This window comes from Marmota monax, unplaced genomic scaffold (assembly GCF_021218885.2).
Source record: "Marmota monax isolate L192 unplaced genomic scaffold, Marmota_monax_Labrador192_F-V1.1 WCK01_AAM20220418_F8-fsc00131, whole genome shotgun sequence".
Classification (NCBI taxonomy): Eukaryota; Metazoa; Chordata; class Mammalia; order Rodentia; family Sciuridae; genus Marmota; species Marmota monax.
The window spans coordinates 4,419,975-4,442,552 of record NW_026693141.1 but is presented as its reverse complement, the minus strand read 5'-3'; the positions used below and the strand labels follow the sequence as shown (position 1 = coordinate 4,442,552).

The 22,578-nt window shown below is 34.6% G+C and overlaps 1 protein-coding gene across 1 annotated transcript in view; it reads left to right on the top strand.

The window, feature by feature from the left end:
• Positions 1-22,578, top strand: part of Klhdc10 (kelch domain containing 10) — a 62,052-nt gene that overhangs the window by 18,109 nt on the left and 21,365 nt on the right. Inside the window, exon 2 of the mRNA XM_046455065.2 lies at positions 10,500-10,586. Coding sequence (XP_046311021.1) covers positions 10,500-10,586 — 87 coding nt within the window. The remainder of the gene's footprint in view (positions 1-10,499; positions 10,587-22,578) is intronic.

Below are 22,578 nucleotides of genomic sequence, written 5' to 3'. Positions count from 1 at the left end.
GTAAAGATAAGTAGTTTCAATATCACATCTGCCTGTGCCCCTTTGCTCCCCTAAAGACAAAAACTCAACTAATGAGACTATTTTTTCAGCAAAGGGATATTTGAATAACAAATATTATAAATCAAAATGACAAAGAATAATTTAAGATTTGAAAATATTGCTCAATGTGCTGTGATTGCTTCGTATGTGTAGAAGTTGTTCTATGACAGGCCTACCTTTTTATATAAAAACTGAATAGTGTTGGAGGAGGCAAGAGAATGAAGTGAAAGAAGCAAGATTGCAGCATGATGGGAAGGAGTTCAGTCAGCTGTGAGACTTTTTGTGAACAACAGAAATAAATAGCAAGCAACAGAGAAGGCAAGAACCAGAAGTTTCTATTCATTAATCCATTTGTTTCTCTCTTAAGAATAAAATTTTTTGAGATGATTTATAAACTGATACCTATGAAAATAGAATGTTTAAAATAAATATCTATAGTGTGGCTAAAGGTGGAAGAGATTATAGCATGTCTGATGTCTAGGGGCAAATAGTCACTTTGCCTCAATAACTTCTTAAAGTTCTATTTCTTGTGTTTGTGTTAGGGAAGTACCAGAGAAGAGAGTAAGTAGTCAACAGCTATTCACATCCTAGCTAGAAGATTCATAAAGGCATTAGAGTGCATGTTCAAGCTACCACAACAGTTGTTCTTAATCCATTTCTTAACTTCTAAAAACCCAAGGGATGGGAAATATTACCATTATTCTATTAGTTACAATGACTTACTATGGTTTTGGTTTTTAATGAGGAAGTGACATAGTATAATGGGGATAATACTAGAATCCTAGAAGAGAAGAGCAACTTCTTTGAGGGTTAGGGAGACTGTACCTACTTCTTGTTGAGAATCGCTGCCTTAATATTCATTATTTAACAAGTATTAAGTGCCTCTATTAGATGTATCTTTTCAGTTCCCCAAATTGCATTAACTAAGAGCATTATAGTGGTTAAGAGTAATTTAGGTTCAAAATGCATGAGTTTGAATTCCAAATTTTTCATTTGCTTCCTAAGTGTGCAAAATACTTTAATCTTATTGTGCCTTAGTTTCCTCATATGTAAATTGGGAATTATAACAGTATCTTTCTCATAGAATTAATGGAGAGGTAAGTTCTCTTAACAGTACTATTAAAGTTTGCACTTGTGACTAATCAAATCAGAACACAGGGCAATATAGCTTTCTAATTTATATTTTAGTTTGCACTTTTTCGGATAGCATTTTGTTTTAAAAATGACTTTGAGATGTAACTGTAGCCTCTAAGGAAGATTGTACATGAAAGAAGCTCAACAGAGCTAAGATATGGGTTCAGATTTTCTTGTGTTGAAAGGTGAAAGGTAGAAATTTAAAAATATGTATATGTAAGTGGTGGGCACAGGTACTCTATAAATGTTGATTCTTCTAAAATTTAAAAGAATGCTACTGGGGCTGGGGTTGTGGTTCAGTGGTAGAGCATTGCCTATCATGTGTGAGGCACTGGGTTGGATTCTTAGCACCTTATATAAATAAGTAAAAAATAAAGGTATTGTACCCATCTACAGCTAAAAATATTAAAAAAAATAAAGAATGCTAGTTATTTAACAGGTGGGTCATGCTAGCCCAAAGTTTGCCATTATGAAATTTTAAAAAAGATGTTTGTTCTCAATAGACCTTGTCCCATGGGTGCATTTGGGTAAAGTGAAGACTGGGTTTTAGACACTTAGCCTGGAGCTCTTATACAGTGAGCAACCAGTGCAACTCTGCAGTAATTCTGAATGTTATTAATTTATTTCCCTTTTGATTTTTTTTTTTTTTTTTGGTGTGTGTGTGTGTGTGGTGCTGGGGATTGAACCCAGGGACTTATACTTGCAAGGCAAGCACTCTACCAACTGAGCTGTATCCCCAGCCCTGCTTTTGAATTCTTTATAGATGCTGGATTGTATAGTTATACCACATGGCATAGCCTCCTAAGAAAGAATTTCTAGATTGTGTTCTCTATCAATAGTTTAATTATTACAGTGTTTATGATGTTTTAGATAAATAATTTTAAACATCATCTATCCTATATCCACTTAAATGCTTTTTAAATTCATATTTGTTTCTACTTGATTTTTATATTTTTTATTTTAAGATAATACAGGTTCCCGTGAAGTTTTAAGAAACAGTACTGAGAGATCCTTATATCCTTCATCCAGTTTCCCAGAATAATAGCATTTGTTAGTATTATACATTAATAAAGCAAGCAAATTGAAATTGATACAGTCCACTAACCTAACTCAGATTTCATTAGTTTTACATGCACTTCTTTGTGTGTGTTTGTGTTGAGTCTACATTTTTTTCCTGTGTAGATTTGTGTGACCACCACAGTCAAGACATGGAGCAATTCCATCACAAGCCTCCCTCTTGTTGTTACCCTTTTATAGTCATAGCCACTTCCCCTAGCAAACCCTTGGTGACTATTGATCTGTTCCCCATCTGTATAATTGTGTTATTTCAAGAATGTTGTATAAATAAAATCATATGATTCTGTAACCTTTTCACATTGACTTTTTTCATTCAGTATATCCACTTAAGAGTCTCCAAGTTGTTCACATATCAGTAGTTCATAGAGGTAACACAGTTTATTTAATTCATTCGCAGAAGGTCATTGGGTTCTTTTCATATTTTGGCTATTAGGAATAAAGTTGTTATGAACATTTGTATATATATTTTTGTGTGAACATAAATTTTCACTTCTCTGGGATAAGCCCAATAATGTAATCGCTGAGTTGTGTGGTAAGCACATTTAGTTTTGTAGGAAACTGCCATACCCTTTTTCAGAGTGGCTATACCATTCTGTTCCTACCAGCAATGTTAAGCCATCCAGTTTCTGTATGCTCACCAACATTTAGTGTTACCACTCTTTTAAAATTTTACCCATTCTGATGAATATATGGTCCCTAATCAGTTTTGATAAAACTGTATTTGGGCAAAAAAGAACAATTTTGCTGGTTTTAAGAAAGTCCAGATTAGCTGATGTTTCCGTGCCTTCATGTTACCATAGAATGAAACTCAGGTCAATTGACTTAGAAATTGGCCCCCAATAGTGTAGTCCTTTTGAATATTAGCATCACTGTCATCCACAAACCAAAGTCATCTTCATATTGTTATGTCCACAGGCAGTTTTGTTTTGCACATAAAAGGCACTTAATATGTATTTACAGAATAAATTTATATTGAGGAATGGATTTACTCATCTGTGAACATAGCAGTTACTATAAGGATGTTATAAAGTCCAACTATGTAGGAAGGATGGTTGCCAAGTCAGCTAGCCACAGGATTTTAGAGACTGAAAGAATGGTCCTTAAAAGGAAAAAGGCAATCAAAATCTCTCCTCTTCTGTATAGAGGCACCGTTTACTTAGATCTTCAGCTTCTCCAAGCAAGATTTTTAAATTTTCAACTAGGTGCAGTGGCAAAAACCTGTAATCCCAGCGGCTCTGGAGGCTGAGGCAGGAGGATCATAAGTTCAAGGCTAACCTCAGCAATTAAGGGATGCCCTAAGCAACTCAGTAAGACCCTTTCTCTAAATAAAAGATAAAATGGGGGGCTGGAGTTGTGGCTCAGTGGTAGAGCACTTGCCTTGCACATGTGAGGCACTGGCTTCGATCCTTAGCACCACATATAAATAAATAAAGATATTGTGTTCATTTAAAACTAAAGAAGAAAAAAGAAAAGAAAAAGGACTGGAGATATTGCTCAGTGGTTAAGGCCCCTGAGTTCAATCCCCATTCTCCCCCCCCCCCCCGCAAAAAAAAAAAAAAAGGATTTTGTAATTTTCAGTGTAAAGATCTTACACATTATTTGTTAAATTTATTCATAGATATTTTATGGTACTTTTTACTATTTGGTAACTTTTGATGCTATTATAAATAACACTTTAAATTTTTCATTTCATAATTATTTGTTGATAATTTAGAGGAATACACTTTTATCTTTGGATATTAACTTTGTATCCAGCAACTTTCTAAATTTACTTCTTGGTTCTAATTGTTGATTCTTTGGGATTTTCTACTTAAGGAACCATGTCATCTATAAATAACAATTTTACTTCTTTCATTTCAGTCTCTAGTCCTTTTATTTTTGCTTTTCTTGTCTTATAACTCTAGCTTGACTTTTCAGTACTTTTTATTGAGAGAACTGAGCATGCTTGTCTGGTTTCTGACCTCCAGTGAAAGTGTTCAGTATTAAGTATAATGTCAACTATAGGTTAATGATGTTCTTCTTCTTCTTTTTTTTAAATCAGGTTGAAGAAATTTTTTTTTCTTACTTTACTTAGTATTGAATTTTATCGAAAGCATTTTCTGAATCCATTGAGATTACCATATGTTTTTTCTTATTCCATTAAGGTATCCATTAATTAATAATACATTAATACATTGTATTAATACATTAATACATTAATTAATACATTAATACATTGATTAATTTTGGGGTGTTAAATCAACCTTACATTCTTGGAATAATTTTATTTGCTCATGACATATTAACCTTTTTATGTAACTTCAGTTTGATTTACTAATTTTTTTTAGAATTTTTGGGAAATGTTTATAAAGGATATTGACCTATAACTTTTAATGTTCTTAACAGGTTTTGATATCAGGATTCTAATCTCATAAATGACTTTTTTTTTTTATTCTTTGAAAATGTTTGTGTCTTACTTAAATACTTAGAGGAACTCACCATTGCAATGTTTTATACGATTCTAAAATTTGTATTTATCTAAAACCTGTATTATCACTTTCTATATCCTTTTCTGAACACAAAGTCTTTAACATTCTTCAGCTTTCCCTTCTCAAAACTCCTCTTTGTATTCCTGCAGGTACTTCTGTTGATATCATCTGAATCAAGAGTTTTGAATGTTAATAGTAAAGTTTTGTCCTTCTTTTTTCCCCCTTATCTGTGTTTATTTAGACTTGAAGTTTCTTCTGTTTACTCTTTTCTTATGCCTTGTTATTCTTAGATTATTATTTATTATTTTATTCCATATATATATCTTTGAATTCCCCCCAAACCCCCCACAGTACTGGAGATTGAACCCAGGAACCTTCAGCCTTTGAGCTACATCCCCAGCTCTTTATTATATTTTAAGACAAGGTCTCACTAAGTTTCCTAGCCTGGTCTTGAACTTGAGATCCATCTGCCTTGGTGCTCTGCTCCCCTCTATGTAGTTAAGTTACAAATGTGTGCTATTGTGACTGGCATTTTTTAGTAAAGATTCTGAGAGAAGCAAACTTTTGTGTACTTGCACATCCATAGTATCTTTTTCTCCTATCTTTGAACAAGAGTTTGGGTAGGTTTAGAATTCTAGATTTAAAAGTGTATCTCGTTGTCCCAGTAACATTTGTTGAAAAGATGATTAATTCCCCACTGAATAATCTTGTCACATTGTCAAAAATCAATAGATTAGCTGGGTGTGATGGCCATGCCTGTAATCTCAGTGGCTTGGGAGGCTGAGGCAGGAGGATCTCGAGTTCAAAGCCAGCCCCAGCAATTTAGTGAGGCCCTAAGCAATTTAGTGAGACCCTGTCTCAAAAAATAAAAAGGGCTGGGGATGTTGCTCAGTGGTTAAGTGCCTGTGGGTTAAAATCTCAGTACCAGTAAAAAAGGGAGTTCATAACCCACTTGAATCGAATGTATGAAATATGATATGTCGAGTTTTGTGAAGTTTTGAATAACCAATAAAAAAAAATCTCAGTACCAGAAAACAAACAAACAAACAAGGACAGTGGACTGCGCTGGATGCCATTGGTGCTCACCTGTGATTCCAGTGACCAGTGACCAGTGAGAGGCTGAGGCTTGAGGCCAGCTTGAGCAATTTAGTGAAAACCTGTCTCAAAATAAAAAAGGGTCAGGGAGGTAGGTAGCTCTGTGATAGAGTGCTTACCTAACATTTGAAAGGCCCTGTATTTGATCCCAAGTCCTACAGAAAACACAAACAAACAAAAAATTAAAATAAAACAAAAAATGAAAATTAAAAATCAATAGCCAAATGCATGGTGCACTCCTGTGATCCCAATTACATAGGGAGGCTAATGCAGGAGGATTGCAAGTTTGAGGCCAGCCTGGGCAATTTAGTAAGACCCAGTCTCAAGATAAAATCTTAAAAAGGGATGGGGGATGTAGCTCTGGTAAAGTGCCCTGGGTTCAGTCCCTAATACTGGAGGGAAAAACCAATAGACATAGTGTCTGAGTTTACTTCTGAACCCTCATTTCTGTTCTGTTGATCTGTATTTCTGCCTTTATGCTATTACTACAGTTTTGAATGCAGTTATCTTTGTAGTAAGTTTGAAATCAGGAAGTACAGGTCTTCCAGCTTCAAAATTGTTTTGGTATTCTGGGTTCCTTGCATTTCCACATGAAGTTGAGGATTAATCTGTTCATTCAGCAAAGAAAAAAAAAATAGCACGAGAGTGCTCCATTCTCCATTCTCTTTAGTATCTTAACTTTTAAAATACTTTCTACTTTTTCACGTTTGGATCTTAGGTTTATGCTCACTCATCCTTATTGGAGAGTCCTTGTTAGCCTTCTGTGAATGTCACATCTATCTATTGTAACAGGTCCCCACTGATAGTGGGAAGGGATGAGAGGGCAATGACACTGAACGTGTGATGAGATGAAGTGTATCAGTATGCCAGTCCTCTTTAGCATAGCTTTCCTTTATTCTGCCTAATTGTTAATATTCACACAGACAGGGCTCTGTTCTGTCTGTCCAAGCGTTTACACTCATTGTTCCTTCCCACACAGGACTCTTGTTGTCTGTTGCCACAATTCCCATCTGGGAGCAAATACCTCTATTCCACAACTCTTGACTTAAACAGGTGGAATGGGTGGAAGAGGTTAATCTGCTGTGTAACTTCTGTGTCACCCTCAACTAATTGTACTGTAAATTTTGTAAATTGTTTCAATTTTTCCTGCTGTCTTCCATCTCTGGGCTTATTTTACCCTGTGAACTTCTACCATTTGTCCTAGCCCTTTATTCTGGGAGTGTAGTATTCTAGTTTCCTCCTTCAGTCTGATTTTATCAGCTTTTCATCTTGTAGTGATTCCTCATAGTATTAGTCTTGCTTTCTTTTCTTTTCTTTTTTTTTTAACGTGTGTAAAAGCTTTTTTTTTTTTTTTTGCTTTCTTTTGATTATGGATTTTTTTTAATGGCTTTGTGTTATTTATGAGATGGGGGAAGCTGAGTTTGCTTGCAGTGTGTTTAGCTATCACCTTGATCCACTCAGTGACTCTGTATGTTGTCTTTATGGTGAAGTAAACGTACCAAAAGAAGAAAAAAAAATTTAAAAACTTCCAAAAAATATTGATGAAATAATTGAAGAAATTATGTTTTTTATTTTGATGAAGGTTGCAAGCAATCACAAATACAGTTTGGCAGTTTGAATGCATAAAATGAAAACTTTCATGAACAAAAGTTAAGACTAGCAGTGTATATGAAATTGAACAGGCATGTGTTTCTTAAAAAAAAAAAAAAGAGTAAATACATGTTTGTTAGTGCTAACCTGCTATTTGCTGGTTTACCTTTTTTCCTGCTTTTTGAGAAAGAAGAAAGGTGGGTTCCGAAGTCAGTGTGTACCTTGCCTGAATAACCTCCATAGAGACAACTTTAGAACTTGCCCATGACGGTCATGTTGGTTGTGAGAGAGAAATATGCCAAAAGTGTTTGAAAGAAGCTCTGAGAAAACATTTAAAAAAGGATCTTTTTTTTTTTTTTCTTTGCAGTGCTGGAGATTGAACTCAGGGTCTTGCACATGCTGGGCAAGAGTTCTACCACTGAGCTACACCCAGCCCAAAAAAGGATCTTTGATTACAGCTTTGGTTCATTAATTTTCAGTGTCATTTCCTCAGTAGTATTCTAAAGTAGTTTTAGATTTCAAATGGCAAATAAAATAATATGTTATAAAGCTTTCAGGTAACACATAAGGCGATGATTATCCCAACCCAATCATAACCACTATTAACACTTTTTTGTATGTTTCTTTCCAGTATTTTTAAAATCATACTTTAAAAAAATTACAGTAGTGTTGTATTGTTTTTCTTCTAGTCCAAAATAATGCCTATTCAGTGAGAGAGCTTAGAAAATAAAGACTAGCACAAAGGGGAAAAAATAGAAATCACTCCTAATAACCACCCAAAGATAACCACAATTAAAATTTGATGTATATTCTTCCAGTACTTTTTTATAAATATACACACTTTTTTCTGTACTAAAATATCACACTCTAATACAATTTTATAACTTGTTCATTTGCAATAGATTGTGAATGCCTTGTCATGTTAATAAACAGACATATATACTATTTTTAAGTGGTTAATAGAATATGAACATATTTAAGTATGTTTATTTAGCATACTTACTTAACCATCTCCCTATCATTGGACATTGAAAATGTTTCTAATTTGTTACCATTATAAGTAAACCATAGTTAATATCTTTGTCCATACATCTTTCTATGCATCTATGATTGTTTCTTTAGGAATAGATTCCTAGAAGTGGAATAGCTGGGTCAAAGGGTATGTACATTTTAACACTTTTGATACATAAAAATGTCAAATTTTAAGCTGATCACTTGTTAATAATCTGTCTTGTATTGCTACCTAATTGTTTTATGTGTGTCTTGTCTCCCTGATTAGAACATAAGCTTCTAGAGGGTAAGGGAAGTTTCTTACAGTGTGGCTTCCAGTGTTGGATTCAGGAGCCATCAACACATATCTTATTGATTGAAAGCAGTGTTTCTCCAGACTTTTGGATGTCATAAACTTATAAACTCAAACATATATTTATTTATTTTAAAGTAGACATAACCTTGCAAGTATTCTATTTTTCTAAGAAAGAGTATTAAAAAACAAAACCAATTACCATTTTATGTCACTATTATCCCATAAAATACAAAATATTGAATAAGAAAAAGTTTCAGATCTGTGAGAAATGGATAGGACTTAAAGCAACATTTTAGCTTTTTGAAAAACTTACTTCCTTGTCCATATTTTTCTCATTTTGTGTTGGGTTGGGGATCTTCATCTTAGCCTAGTGGTAGACTGTAGACCAATATTTGGGAACCACTGATTTAAAGATTTAGAGAATTAAAAGATAAACCCTTTGAAAGATAAATAAGTCTCCCCTTTACCCACAAATCCATTTCTCCACAATATTAAGGGCTTGTATGCAGGTAATGGCATTTCATTACACAGAATTTGTGTATCTCCATGTATAAATTCTTTAGTAAGCAAACTAGACCTCACTGATGGACATTGAAATATACCTCCAATTGCCAAAAACAAAGACTATTCTTTTTCTAGGGAATTTGAGACAGGGTAAGTGTGGTATAGTACAAGAAGGCAGGTTTTAGACTCAGAATGCCTAGGTTTGAGTTGTGATTCTGGCATTCATTTACTTAATTTTTCTTTGGCTTTCTTACTTATAAAATGATGATAATATCTTGTTCAGAGTATTTTGACAGTTTCCGTTACAGCACTTACTTGATTATAATGTTGTTATTTGCTTATACATCTGCCTTCCTCACCAGAGCCTATGCTCTTAAGGATAGGAGTCATATCCATCTTTTGCAACCCTGGATTGTAGCACAGGGATCTAGGCATAGCAGGTGCTTGATAAAATGACTATTGAATCAGTACAGGATTGTTGTGAGAATTATATGAGGAAATATATGTGAAAGTTCTTTTTAGCTTTATTCACGATACAAACATTAATTGTTGTTATTGTCAGTAAGAGCTATCCTTGGGAGCTCTCGAAACTTTGGGAAGAGAGAAAAATCACCCCATTTAATAGTTTCATAAATGCATTGCATTTTTTTCTGTTCTATAAGAAAACAAGTTTTAATTGGGGTTAATAACAAGCTAATGCATTTCCTGAGAAGGCAGATGAACTTCCTCCACTCCCTGGAAATGCCAAGATAGTAAATGTTTGTTCTGTTTGGTTGCTATCATATAATTTTAATTATAAGATCAACTTACTTTGTGCTTAAAAGATGGTGACCATTGATTTATAACTAATAAAATAAGGGTACCGAGCCGTGAAGACAACAGGAGCCTATGTTATGCCCAGTTAGTGTGGGGTAGGGCTCCTTTTTTGACATTCACTGACCTAAGAAAAATATGTTGTTTCTAATCTGTTTGCAAAGCTTCTGGTAAATTTTTGCCACAAGATGGCATTGGTGATTACTGAGTGCACGTACTATTGAACCAATCCCCCAGAAAGGTGCACACAATTGTTTACATTCTTGTGGGGATAAGAGTTTAAAATTTTTATCACTGCTTATATTAATTTAATTTTGACTTCCAAAACAGAATTAAATGCTACTGTACATCACTTTCTTTCTGTATTCAAGTATTGTTTTGTTTCCTGTTTTTCTGTCTTTATAACTACAGTAACTGTATTATTTGCCATGTGTTGTATGTGTCTGACTTATTGCTGATAATTGTGGTAACAGGTAAGAAGAAAATACGATGGGACCCAGTTAGGAGGCGCTTCATTCAGTCCTGTCCCATCATAAGGATCCCTAACAGGTTTTTGAGAGGTGGGTGATAACTAGCAAGAGATCTGTGCTTCATATGGGTTAAAGGGGACTTTGAATGAATTTTCTAAATCCAAAACTGTTTTCTTAAAAAATTGTCTTGAATAGCTAAATTTGAAGTAAGAAAAGTCTAGAACTTAGTTTTAAACCTGTGCTTCATATTGTCCACTGTTAGAACTGTAATTATAAGTTTTGGGAAGTTAGAATCTCTTAATATATATTAGATGGTAGAAATAAATCATCTCATTGATATCAGTGGTGTTCCACTGTAACTATATTAGAACTTTGAGTAAATAATCCATAAAATATGAATGTAGGAACAATTTTATAGATATGATTCCAAGGAAAAAATAAAAGATTAATTTATGTGATAGTATAAAATATCCCTTTTATGTTAGATCCCATCAATAAAAAGATAAGGGGGACATATTTGTATCAAATAGTTAATATCATGAGTATATAAAGAATTCTTATAAATCAATGTTAAAAGCAAATGCCCACAAGCAAAATAGGTAAAGAAATGTGAATAATTAATTCATAAAAAAGAAATGCCAATATATATTGATATATATCAATATATATATTTATTTTCACTGTTGTAAACATGACAACTAAAAATATAAGATGTTTTCATTTGCTAGGGTTGGCATACACTAATTATATGGGAAAACAATGCTCAGATGGAAGAAGTATAAATTTTATGCAGCCTTTCTGGATTCAATTTGGCAAAATGTATCAGAAACCTTAAAAATGTTTATACCCTTTGACTTGCAGTTCTTAGATTTACACATGTCACATTCCTTTTACTTTTTATTTTTTCCACCAAAATGTATCCAATAATTATGAAAAAAAATCTGGGGAGTTGGGGTTGTGGGTCAGGGGTAGAGCATACACCTAACAGATGTGAGGCACTGGGTTCCATCCTCAGTACCACATAAAAATAAAATAAAGGGCTGGGGTTGTGGCTCAGTGGTAGATTGCTTGCCTAGCATATGTGAGGCACTGGGTTTGATTCTCAGCACTGCATATAAATTAATAAAAAATAAAGGTCCATTGACAATTAAAATTTTTTTTAAAAAATAAAATAAAAGTATTGTGTCCACCTACAACTAAAAAGTATATTTAATTTTTCTTTTTTAAAAAAGAAAGAAAATCTCAGAGGATTGAAAATTCTAGTTCACACTGTTTTTCTAGATATAACAAATTGTCAGACAAGCATGTTGTAATTTAGACTTCATTAAATTACTTATAAACCAGTATATCTAATTTTAACTGAAGAGATTAAAACAAAAACCTAAGAAAAAATCCTGCAGCTGCTATAGAAGTTTCTGTATCTAGTGCCTAACCTATTTTTAGCAGCCAAGCTCCGGAGCATGAAAAGAATAAAACCAGGCCTAAATGGATCAAGATATGATTAAATAGTGTAGCATGCCACCTTTTAGAGTAAAATAATGTTATTGATAAAAATTAAGAGGTAATTTTAGCAGCATGTGATAGAAAAACCATTGTATACTTGTGGCCAAGCAGGCATCTAATTCTATAAAATATTTTCTTTATTTATAAATTGGAATGCTAATTTATTGATTCACAGTGAGAAATCTAACTTGGGCTGAATGAAGCATAAATTAAACTTTATTATTTAAATATATTATTTATGTTTAATCTTATTATAATTATGCTTACTAAATATAAGCATAATCAGTTTAATTAGGATATAGAATTCAGTATAATAATATAAAAATATAAACATAAAAAAGGAGTTAGCGAAATCACTGGTTATATTTGGATGGTGGGATTTTATTTTGTATAGTCTCTGTTTTTCCAATTTTTTAATCATGGAAAAAAAGATTGCACAGGTAAGTTTCATATTATTGGTTATTTGTAATCCCTAAATGCAAACAATGGCTGAGAAAGCTGGTCTTAGACAGTTCTGAGAAGAGTGAGTAGTAGTAAACAGCAGTAGCAGTCAAGATCATCAAGGACCTCCTTTAAATCAGTGGCCTTGTCTTAGTGCTCACCTTCTTTGAGCTGTTTGTAGTATTTGATGCTATGAACCAACTGCACTTTCTTAAATTTTTCTCTTCTTTTGGGTTGCATTGCTATAGGGTCCTAGATGTTTTCTTCTACCCTTTGGTTATTCATTCTGTTTCCTTCACTAGCTTCTTTCTTCCTACCCACTGAAGGTGGGTATTGGCTCCGTGTTCTGTCCTTTCCATGATCTCCCTTGGTTGTCTCATCAACTTCCTCAGGTTTAACTATCTTCATTTGTTCATTTGTTCATTCTTTCGTTCTTTCTCAGTTGCTTCCTGTATGTCAGGCACTGTCCTAGCTTGATGACGTATAGACGTAGAGAATCAGGTAAACAGACAATTACAAAGGAATTTGAGCATAATTCTTTGTGATAAGTGTTGCAGTGAGGCATTGTGGCAAAAGGGTACACAGAAGAGGTTCCTGGCTCAGCTTCAGGGGAGGAGGGGGAGAAAGGAGTGGCCCTCAGGATGACTTTTCAGAAGGGATGTGTTTATAGACTAGATGTTAGCAAGGGAAGGTTGGAGTGTTCCTAACCACTGGGACCAACAAGTTGCTTGAGTAAAGGCATTTACTCAATTAGCATAGTAGGAAAGGGGTGGGCAGAAGCTGGAGAGGGCCTGGCTCTAGTGGACACCAGTCAAGGAAAGTTCACGATCATATTTGGTTTTTTAGCCAGAGGAGAGATTTAATTGAAAGACCAGTTACAAAATTATCACAGTTATCAAGGTGAGAAATGACAAAGCCTGATTTAAGGTAGTTATAGTAGGAATGGAGGGTAGGGGATTGATTTGGGGGGGGGGTGAATTAGATAAGATTTAGTGATTAATTGAAGAGGAGGGAAGAATCAAAAAAGACACCATAGTGTCTTCACTAGGTGTTATGTAGGTAGACAAGAGGGTCAGGGTTAGGAAACACATGATAATTCAGGTTCATCTCTGCAAACTAACAGTAGTTCATCATTTAAACATTTAGTCTAAAAGTTTTTTGTTTTTCCCAGAAAAACCTCTTTGGTAGGCCCATTTCCACTTTGATTCTCTAATACTTAGTCTTAAGGATTATTTCCAGGGAAACTTCCCTGGCAAACCTGACCCCTCTTTGTTCTTGTGGTACCGTGTGTACCTACCTGTACTAACATTTATCTCATGGAATTATAGTTATTTCTTATCTGGGCCTCCCATTAGACTGTAAGCTCTGTAAGGGCAGGGACTGTGGGACAGTGCCTCTCATTTCTTTATCTCTAGTTTGTAGCATAGTGCATGTGTGTTTGAGTTGAATTATTTAAAAGGCTGCTGTCAGGGAATAGGATGGGTCTAAAGTTTTAGTATGTTCTCAGCTTCTCTCTGGTGGTTGTGACAGTGAACTAATGAACTGTTAAGAACATGAAAATGCTATTGTTTAATTTTTCATTAGGTTTTTTTCTTTTTAACTTATCTACACTTTGGAAATAGCCACTTTTAAGCCTCTCATTTTGGGAATCCTTTACCTTACCTCTTTTGGTGATTGAAGAGTTTCATTTGGCCTACTTTCTGACACTAGATTTCTTCACTAGATCCCGCATCTTCTCAAAATATATTTCTACCATTAAAAGTGAACAGTTCTGATGTAGTAAAAACGGTGGGTTTCCATCATGAAATAATGAACTGAAAGTACCCATTTACCTCTTCTACTTCTCAGGTATCACTAAAAATGGCAAAACAAATATAAGACAATGAATAAATCATAATTATATTTAACAAAAAAGGGGGGGGGGCTTTAAAGCCAGATTATTTGTGTCTGAATCCAGGCTCTGCTGTTCGCCAATTGTGTGACGTTGGGCAAGTTGCTTATTCTTATTTTTTTATTGCCTCAGTTTTCTTATCTATAAAATTAGGATGATGATAGGTGATGATAATACTTTGTATCTCCTAAAATTATGAAAATCAAGAGAAATAATGTATATAAAACACTTGGAATTTTTTACATTTAGCAAATGTGGAATTGATGTTAGCTGCTATCATTATTTTTATTGTTATAATACCAGGAATTTGGGGGCTAAGGCTGTGGCTCAGTGGTAGAGCACTTGCCTCACACATGTGAAGCACTGGGTTCGATCCTCAGCACCACATAAAAAATAAATGAATGAATAAAGATATTGTGTCCATCTGCAGCTAAAAATAAAAAATAAAAAAAAATAATACCAGGAATTTTAAGGAATTTCTGGGTAATCAAAAGTAATTGGAATTATTTTGATTAGGAAACCAGCACCAAATAAAATGCAATCCAAAATAGATTCTCCTGCTGCATGATGAAGTCAGAGAATCTCTTAGTAGGTCTCTTTCCCCAAACTCTAAATATAAAGTTAACAAGTTTAAGAAGAGGGATCAGGTTTGGGGATGATAAAACAATAGGGTAAATAAGTAAAGAACTGCCTACAAAACAGCTGCTTCTCCTACTTCCTCTCTCCCTCCTTTGCTATGAAAGAGCTCTAGCGATGGCATTGGTTCCTAAGATGAGGCATAAGAACAGCTTTTCAAGCAAAGAAGGGGGTTTACCTTGAGGTGGTTTGGGGGTAGGCATTCTAAGCAGGATCTGGAACTAGAAAAAGTGCACAACACAGATCTTTAAATAATGAACTTCCACCATAGATTGGGTGAGAAGGGTGGGACCCTACAATATAAATACAGTCTACCTTATTTTGGCAGCAAAAAGGAAAACAAACTGCTTTCTTTTTCTATACTTCTAAAGGGAAACCTGTCTGTTCACATACTGCTTACCTGCAGAGACCCACAAAAATTTCATTTGCATGTTTTGAAGACAGATAGACATAGCTGTTGAGAAAAAATGCTTATTTCTTATAAGTACTAAGTAGTATATGGTCCTTTCATTTATTAATATGAATAGGTGATCAAGGCTTACCAGAACTTTGGAGGAAAACAATTTGGAAGAGGGTGACTAAGATGAACAATTAAAACAACCACCTCGTGGTACTGTGATGATAATATGATAGTAGAATGTAACTTTAGGAAATCCTAATCACAAAAGATATCCTCACAGAGCCAAGAAGTGAATTGCATCCGTAAATAAAAAGTCAGCTGTTGGGAACTCGGATTGTGGCTCAGTGGCAAAGCGCTTGGCTGGTGCCTATGAGGCACTGGGTTTGAGCCTCAGCACCACATAAAAATAAATAGATAAAATAAAGGTATTGTGTGCATCTACAACTAAAAAAGATATATATATATCAACTGCCATAGATAAGAAGTAAAAGCTGATGCACTGGTATGTGTGCCTGTGGTCCTAACTACTGGAAGCCTGAGGCAGGAGGATCACCTGAGCCCCAGAGTTCAAGGCCAGACTGGGCAATGTAGTAAGATCCCATCTCAAACAAAATAGAACAGTTCTATTAGTTCTGTATTGAAAAACTGAAATATTTTATTGCTGAAATAAAAATTAGAAGTTAAATAATAGTCATGCTTAAATCCAGTCACTTTCATGAAATTAAAATAAAAGAAATATGCAGACCATGAAGTAAGAAAACCAATAGAAACTACATGAGGAAAATTCATGCTTTAAGGATAGATCTAAATGATAAAAATCCATTTCATAGGAAATTGAAAGTAAAGATCAGACTCTTGAAGGAAGAAAATACAGAAAAAATATTTTCCGATACTAAAGAAAGATTGAGTTTTCAAGTATGAAGGTTGTACCAAGGTCCAAGCTGGAAAATACAAGAACAAACCAACAAAAAGCACCGTTCTGTATGTTACTGAACTGCTTATGATTCCAGAGGTAGAAAACAAGTTACATAGAAAGATAATCAGACTGGCATGGTTTTCTTACCTATAGTATCAACTGCTAAAAGATAAATATGTTAAGTGTTCTAAGTGGAAATTATTTAGGAGATCAATTTTTTACCTAGCCTCACTAATATTTTAGTGCAGGTCAGATCAAAGTAAATAAGAACTCTGAAAGTTTATGACATATACACATTTTGGGAAAAAAAAATTTGAAGAGATACAGTAAAGTGAAAAAAAAAAAGATTTGGATATAAGTAGCACTAGTGGGCATTAAAACAGTACAATTTAGAATTGCATCTGAATAAAGATACCATGAAGCCTAGTACAATAGTTAAAGAGATATCTAAGAATATAGCAGAATAATACGAGTGTGTGTGTGTGTGTGTGTGTGTGTGTGTGAGAGAGAGAGAGAGAGAGAGAGAGACAGAGAGTGAGTATATATATGATATTTTGTAACTAAAACAAATTTGGAGTATTAATATTAAAGATCTTATACTTGGGGCTGGGGTTGTGGCTCAGCAGTAGAGTGTTTGCCTCACACGTGTAAGGCACTGGGTTCAATCCTCAGCACCACATAAAAATAAATAAAGTAAAAGTATTTTGTCCATCTACAACTAAAAGAATATTTTTTAAAAAAAGATCTTAGACTTTTGGTTTTAAAATATACAAATGGGGATGGGGTTGTAGCTTGGTGGTAAAGCACTTGCCTAGCACATGTAAGGCACTGGGTTTGATCTTCAGCACTACATAAAAATATATAAATAAAGGAATTGTGTCCATCTATAACTTAAAAAATTTTTAAATAAATAGATAAATATACAAGTGTAATATCTACTTATTAAAATTTCAAATAATATGGAAAGAGGGTAAAAGCAAGCATCCTTATTGCAAGTATGCACACACACACACACACACACAATGAATTTGTACAAATCAGTGAAAAAAACAAAACTATCTTAATAGAAGAATACCGAAGAGATTTGAGCAGACAGTTGCCCAAAAGGAAAAATGTAAAAGGCCAATAAAAAGACTGCCATGACAATAGCAGGTATTGGCATGGGTGTAGAACAGCAGGAGTAGAACAGCAGGAATTCTCACATGCTACTGGTGGATGTATAAATTCATACAACCATATTGACCTTATCAAGTAAAATACAGATTTCCATTAAGATTCAATTCTATTTCTAGGTTAATAGGTAAGAGAAATGTGGGCCTATGTACCTGAAAATATGTACAAAAATGTTTATAGCAACATTATAAGCCACAAACTTAAAATTATCCAAATGTCCATTCACAAAACTTAAACTGAAAAAGTAAATTGTAATAGATATTCATATAAAGAAATAATATTTGCAATGGAAAAACATTGATGAATCTCAGGAGGCTGAGGCAGGAGGATTGAAAATTTCAGGCCAGCCTCAGCAACTTAGTAAGACCCTGTTTCAAAACAAGAAATAAAAGATCTAGGGATATATTCAGTAACGCATCCCTGGGTTCAATCCCTGGTACCCAAATCCCCAAACTCCATAATCACAAATTTAAAAACCCAAAAGAATACATATTCTATCATTCCATTCAAATACACTTCAAAACAAGGCCAAAATAAAAAGTATTATTTAGGGATGCATATCTATGTTGAATAAAGCTATAAGAAGCTTGACACAGTGATATATGCCTGTAATTCCAGCTACTCAGAAGGCTGAGGCACGAAGATAAAGGGCCAGTCATAGCAATTTAGAAAGATCCTGTATCAAAATGAAAGAGAAAAGGGGCTGAGGATGCAGTTCAGTGGTAGAATCACCAGCACCCCCCACCCCCACACACACAAAGTTTTATGATAAAAATCTCCTTTAAAAGTTACCTCTAGGGCTGGGGATGTGGCTCAAGCGGTAATGTGCTCGCCTGGCATGCGCGGGGTACTGGGTTCGATCCTCAGCACCACATAAAATAAAAAATAAAAGATGTTGTGTCCACCGAAAACTGAAAAATAAATATTAAAAAATTCTCTCTCTTCTCTCTCTCTCTTAAAAAAAAAAAGTTACCTTTAGTAGTGAAGGGGGTGAGTCAGTGAGTGTTCATATCAAGAAGGGCAGGCAAGGGGTTCCAGGTGCTGTCAATAGTCTGTTTCTTGATCTCAAGAAACATGTTCCCTTTTTAGTGATTTATTAAACTCGACATTTATGTGTTTTTCTATTTCTTGACCTAAGTGATGATTACATGTTCCTTTTTAAATAATATGTAAAATTCTACATTTATATATACGTACATTTCTATGCATGTGTTAAATTTCACAGTAAAAAGGAACTAAATAATAAAAGCAAGGTCTTTTTCCTGTGTGCACAACTTACTCCCCTTTTCAGAGGTAACCACCATTAATAGGCCTGTTTCTTTGCAGACATGGTTTATTCTAAACGTTAATAGAAAATAAAACTTTTGTTTTCCAGAATGCATTAAGATACATATAAGATGTCAAGGATACATTTAAATAAAAAATAAATAAATAAAAATCAAATGGAGGGCTGGGGATGTGGCTCAAGCGGTAGCGCGCTCGCCTGGCATGCGTGCGGCCCGGGTTCGATCTTCAGCACCACATACAAACAAAGATGTTGTCTCCGCCGAAAACTAAAAAATAAACATTAAAAAAAATTCTTTAAAAAAAAAATCAAATGGAGTTTATCTGTGGATTATATTTAAAGGAAAAAGTGTGATTTTTCTGATATCAAAAAAGCATTTAATTAAGTTTGATATTCTGTGTTCATTGTTGAAATAAAGGTAGGCCCTTATATATGCACTCTTCAAAACAAATTTTATTTTTATTTTATATATATATGTATGTGTATATATATATGCATACATTATATATGATACAATACCTTTATTTTATTTATTTACTTTTATGTGGTGCTGAGAATCGAACCCAGAGTGTCACATGTGCTAGGCAAGTGCTGTACCACTGAGCTACAACCACAGCACCAAATTTTATTTTATTTATTTTTATTTTTAAATATTTTTTAGTTGTAGATGGACACAATACCTTTCTTTTCTTTTCTTTTCTTTTCTTTCCTCCTTCCCTCCCTCCCTCCCTCCCTGAGGATGGAACCCCGTGCCTCACACATGCTAGGCAAGTGCTCTACCACTGAGCCACAACCCCAGCAAAATTTTATTTTTTAAATAACCATACCCTTGGTCTGGCATGGTGGCACACACCTATAATCTAGCTACTGGGGAGCCTAAGGGGGGAGAACCACAAGTTTAAGACCAGCCTCAGCAATGTAAGATCCTGTCTCAAAATAAAAAGAACGGGGGATGTAGCTTAGTGGTAAAGTGCCTCTGGATTTAATCCCGTGTATGTGTGTGTGTATAAATTAATTATAAATTGATAATTTAAAATCAGTTTTTTTTTTAAATATTTATTTATTTTTTTAGTTTTCAGTGGACACAACATCTTTGTTTGTATGTGGTGCTGAGGATCGAACCCTAAAATCAGTTTATAGGGCTGGGGATGTGGCTCAAGCGGTAGCGCTCTCGCCTGGCATGCGTGCGGCCCGGGTTCGATCCTCAGCACCACATACAAAGATGTTGTGTCTGCCGAAAACTAAAAAATAAATATTAAAATTCCCCACCCCTCTCCTCTCTCTCTATCTTTAAAAATAAATAAATAAATAAAATCAGTTTATACATATATTTGTAAATTGATAAAAATGCTGGGGATGTAGTTCAGTGGTAGACCACTTGCCCTAGCATACGTGAGACCCTGGGTTCAATCCTTAGTTCTGCAGACAATAACAACAACAACAAAACAAACATACCTTTTCTGGTAAGGAAAAAAATTCATAGTCATCTAGGTATTGAAAAAAATTATTGTATTGTTAACATGTTTATAAGAAACCAATAGCCAACATCATATCTAACAGTGAAACATGCAAATATCTATCCTCATTTGAAAAAAGAGACAGAAATGCTCATTGTCATCTCCACTATTCAGCTAGAGGTTTCAGCTAAAATAACAGAAAAAAACCAAAAGGGGAAAAAAAGTAAAAAGGTCCATATATTGGAGAGAAAGGGCTGAAAATCATGATTAATAGTAATCTGATTTGATTTTCTACCTATAAAATTTGAGATAATTAATGATTGCCACTAGAGTTCAGAAAATAAAACATTTTTAATTTAATTTTTATTCCATAAATTGTAATAAAAATTACAATTTCAAAATGGAAGAAATATCAGTGGAGTAGAGAAAAAGGTGGTTGAGGGGGAGGGAGGATGGATGGGATATGGAAGAAGAGTGGAATGAATCTGACCTAACTTGCCTGTGTACATATATGAATATACCACTGTGAATCTCACCATTATGTATATCACTAAATTTTTAAAAAGTAAATAGCAGAAGGATCCGTAGAGTAGAGGGAAGGGGATGGGGTGGGAGGAGGGAAGTAGTACTAAGGACTGAATTAGAGCAAACTATATTCCATGCTTTTATAATTTATGTCAAAATGAATTCTGATGTTATATATAACTAAAAAGAACCAATAAAAAAAACTGCAAGAATCATAAAAAAATTTCTGTACCCTTCATCCAGACTTCCCAAATGTTAACATTTTATCTCATTTGCTTTATCCTGTTCCTTCTTTCCCCTTATGCATAACTCATAGGAACATAAACAGGCATATATGTATTGTTTTTCTGTTTAAGCTATTTGGGAGTGAGTTGCAGTTTCTTAGGCTTTGCCTTCGTGTGTGTGTGTTTGTATGTGTGTCTGTGTGTGTATGATTGGGGGTTGAACCCAGGGTCTCAAGCATGCTAGGCAAGCACTCTACCAATGAGCTGTATCTCCAGCCTTTTCTTTCTTCCTTCCTATTTTTTCCTCTCTCCTTCTCTTCCTTCATCTCTCCCTTTCTCTCTCTCTCTCCCTCTCTCTCTCTCTTCTCTTTTCTTCCTTCCTCCCTCCCTTCCTCCCACTCTCCCTCTTTCCCTTTCTTTCTTTCTCTTGATAAGTTACCTAGCTGGCCTCAAACTTGCCATGGAACTGCCTCAGCCAATTGAGGAGCTGGGATTATAGATGTGGACAATGCATTGAACTCTGACTTAGTCTTTTTTGACATTGATATTTTTGAACAATTATAGAATAGTCTATATACTGGTTATAGACTGTTCCTTAGTTTGGGCTTGTCTGATGTTTTATCATGATTACATTCTCCTCATGCATTTTGGGCAGGACTACCCCTGAAGTAATGCTGTGCTCATCTTATTGAAGTGATGTTGACTGATTTGTCCCATTACTGGGGATGTTAACTTTGATCACCTGGATAAGATGCTGTCTGCCCAAGGCACTTTTTATAGATTTAACAAACTGAAATTCATTGCAAGAGTAAATGGAAAAAAATAGCCAAGAAGTTTTTGAAAAAAGTAATAGGAAATTTTGTCCTACTCAATATTGAAAGATACTTCAAAGCTATAATAATTAGAACGGTAGTTTAATGCTATAGAAATAGGTGAATGGACAGTGAAACTGAATAGAGCCCAGAAGCCAATGTATATATATATGCATCATTTTAGTAAAGGTGCACCTAGAGCATGACAGCTATCTCAAGGATGCTTTGCTCAGCACTTGAAACTAATTTATGCTAACACTACAGTTTGTGATAGCAAGTTTCTTTTATTACTGCTGTCATAGACAATAAGATAACCGTATCCTAAGAAGCTAAGAGCTCTTTGTATATGCATCTCATACTGGATGTGGAGCTCCTGTGGTAGGAGACCCTTACATAACCAATAAGTAATATTGTGGGCTAGCATGAATGGATTGCTTTGGTCTTGAGCTGCCTGGGCTCTGGGAGCAGTAAAAAATTCTGCCCACTGATTGAGGGCAGGAGTCCGCTGAACCAGGCTTCCTTGGCTTTCCTGTCCAGGCTTCCAGGGGCACAACTGAAGACGTGTCTTTTATTGGAGAGATAATGGTGTATTTGGAAATAAGTGACCAATTATATATCTTTAAGCCATTTTGTATTTATTTATTTATTTATTTTTAATTAGTTGTTGATGGACCTTTATTTTATTTACTTGTAGGTGGTGCTGAGAATCGAACCCAGTGCCTCACACATTCTAGGCAAGCGTGCTACACTGAGCCACAACCCCAACCCAATATTTTGTATTTATAATTAGTACTTTTAGCAACAAAAGTTTTTTTATTT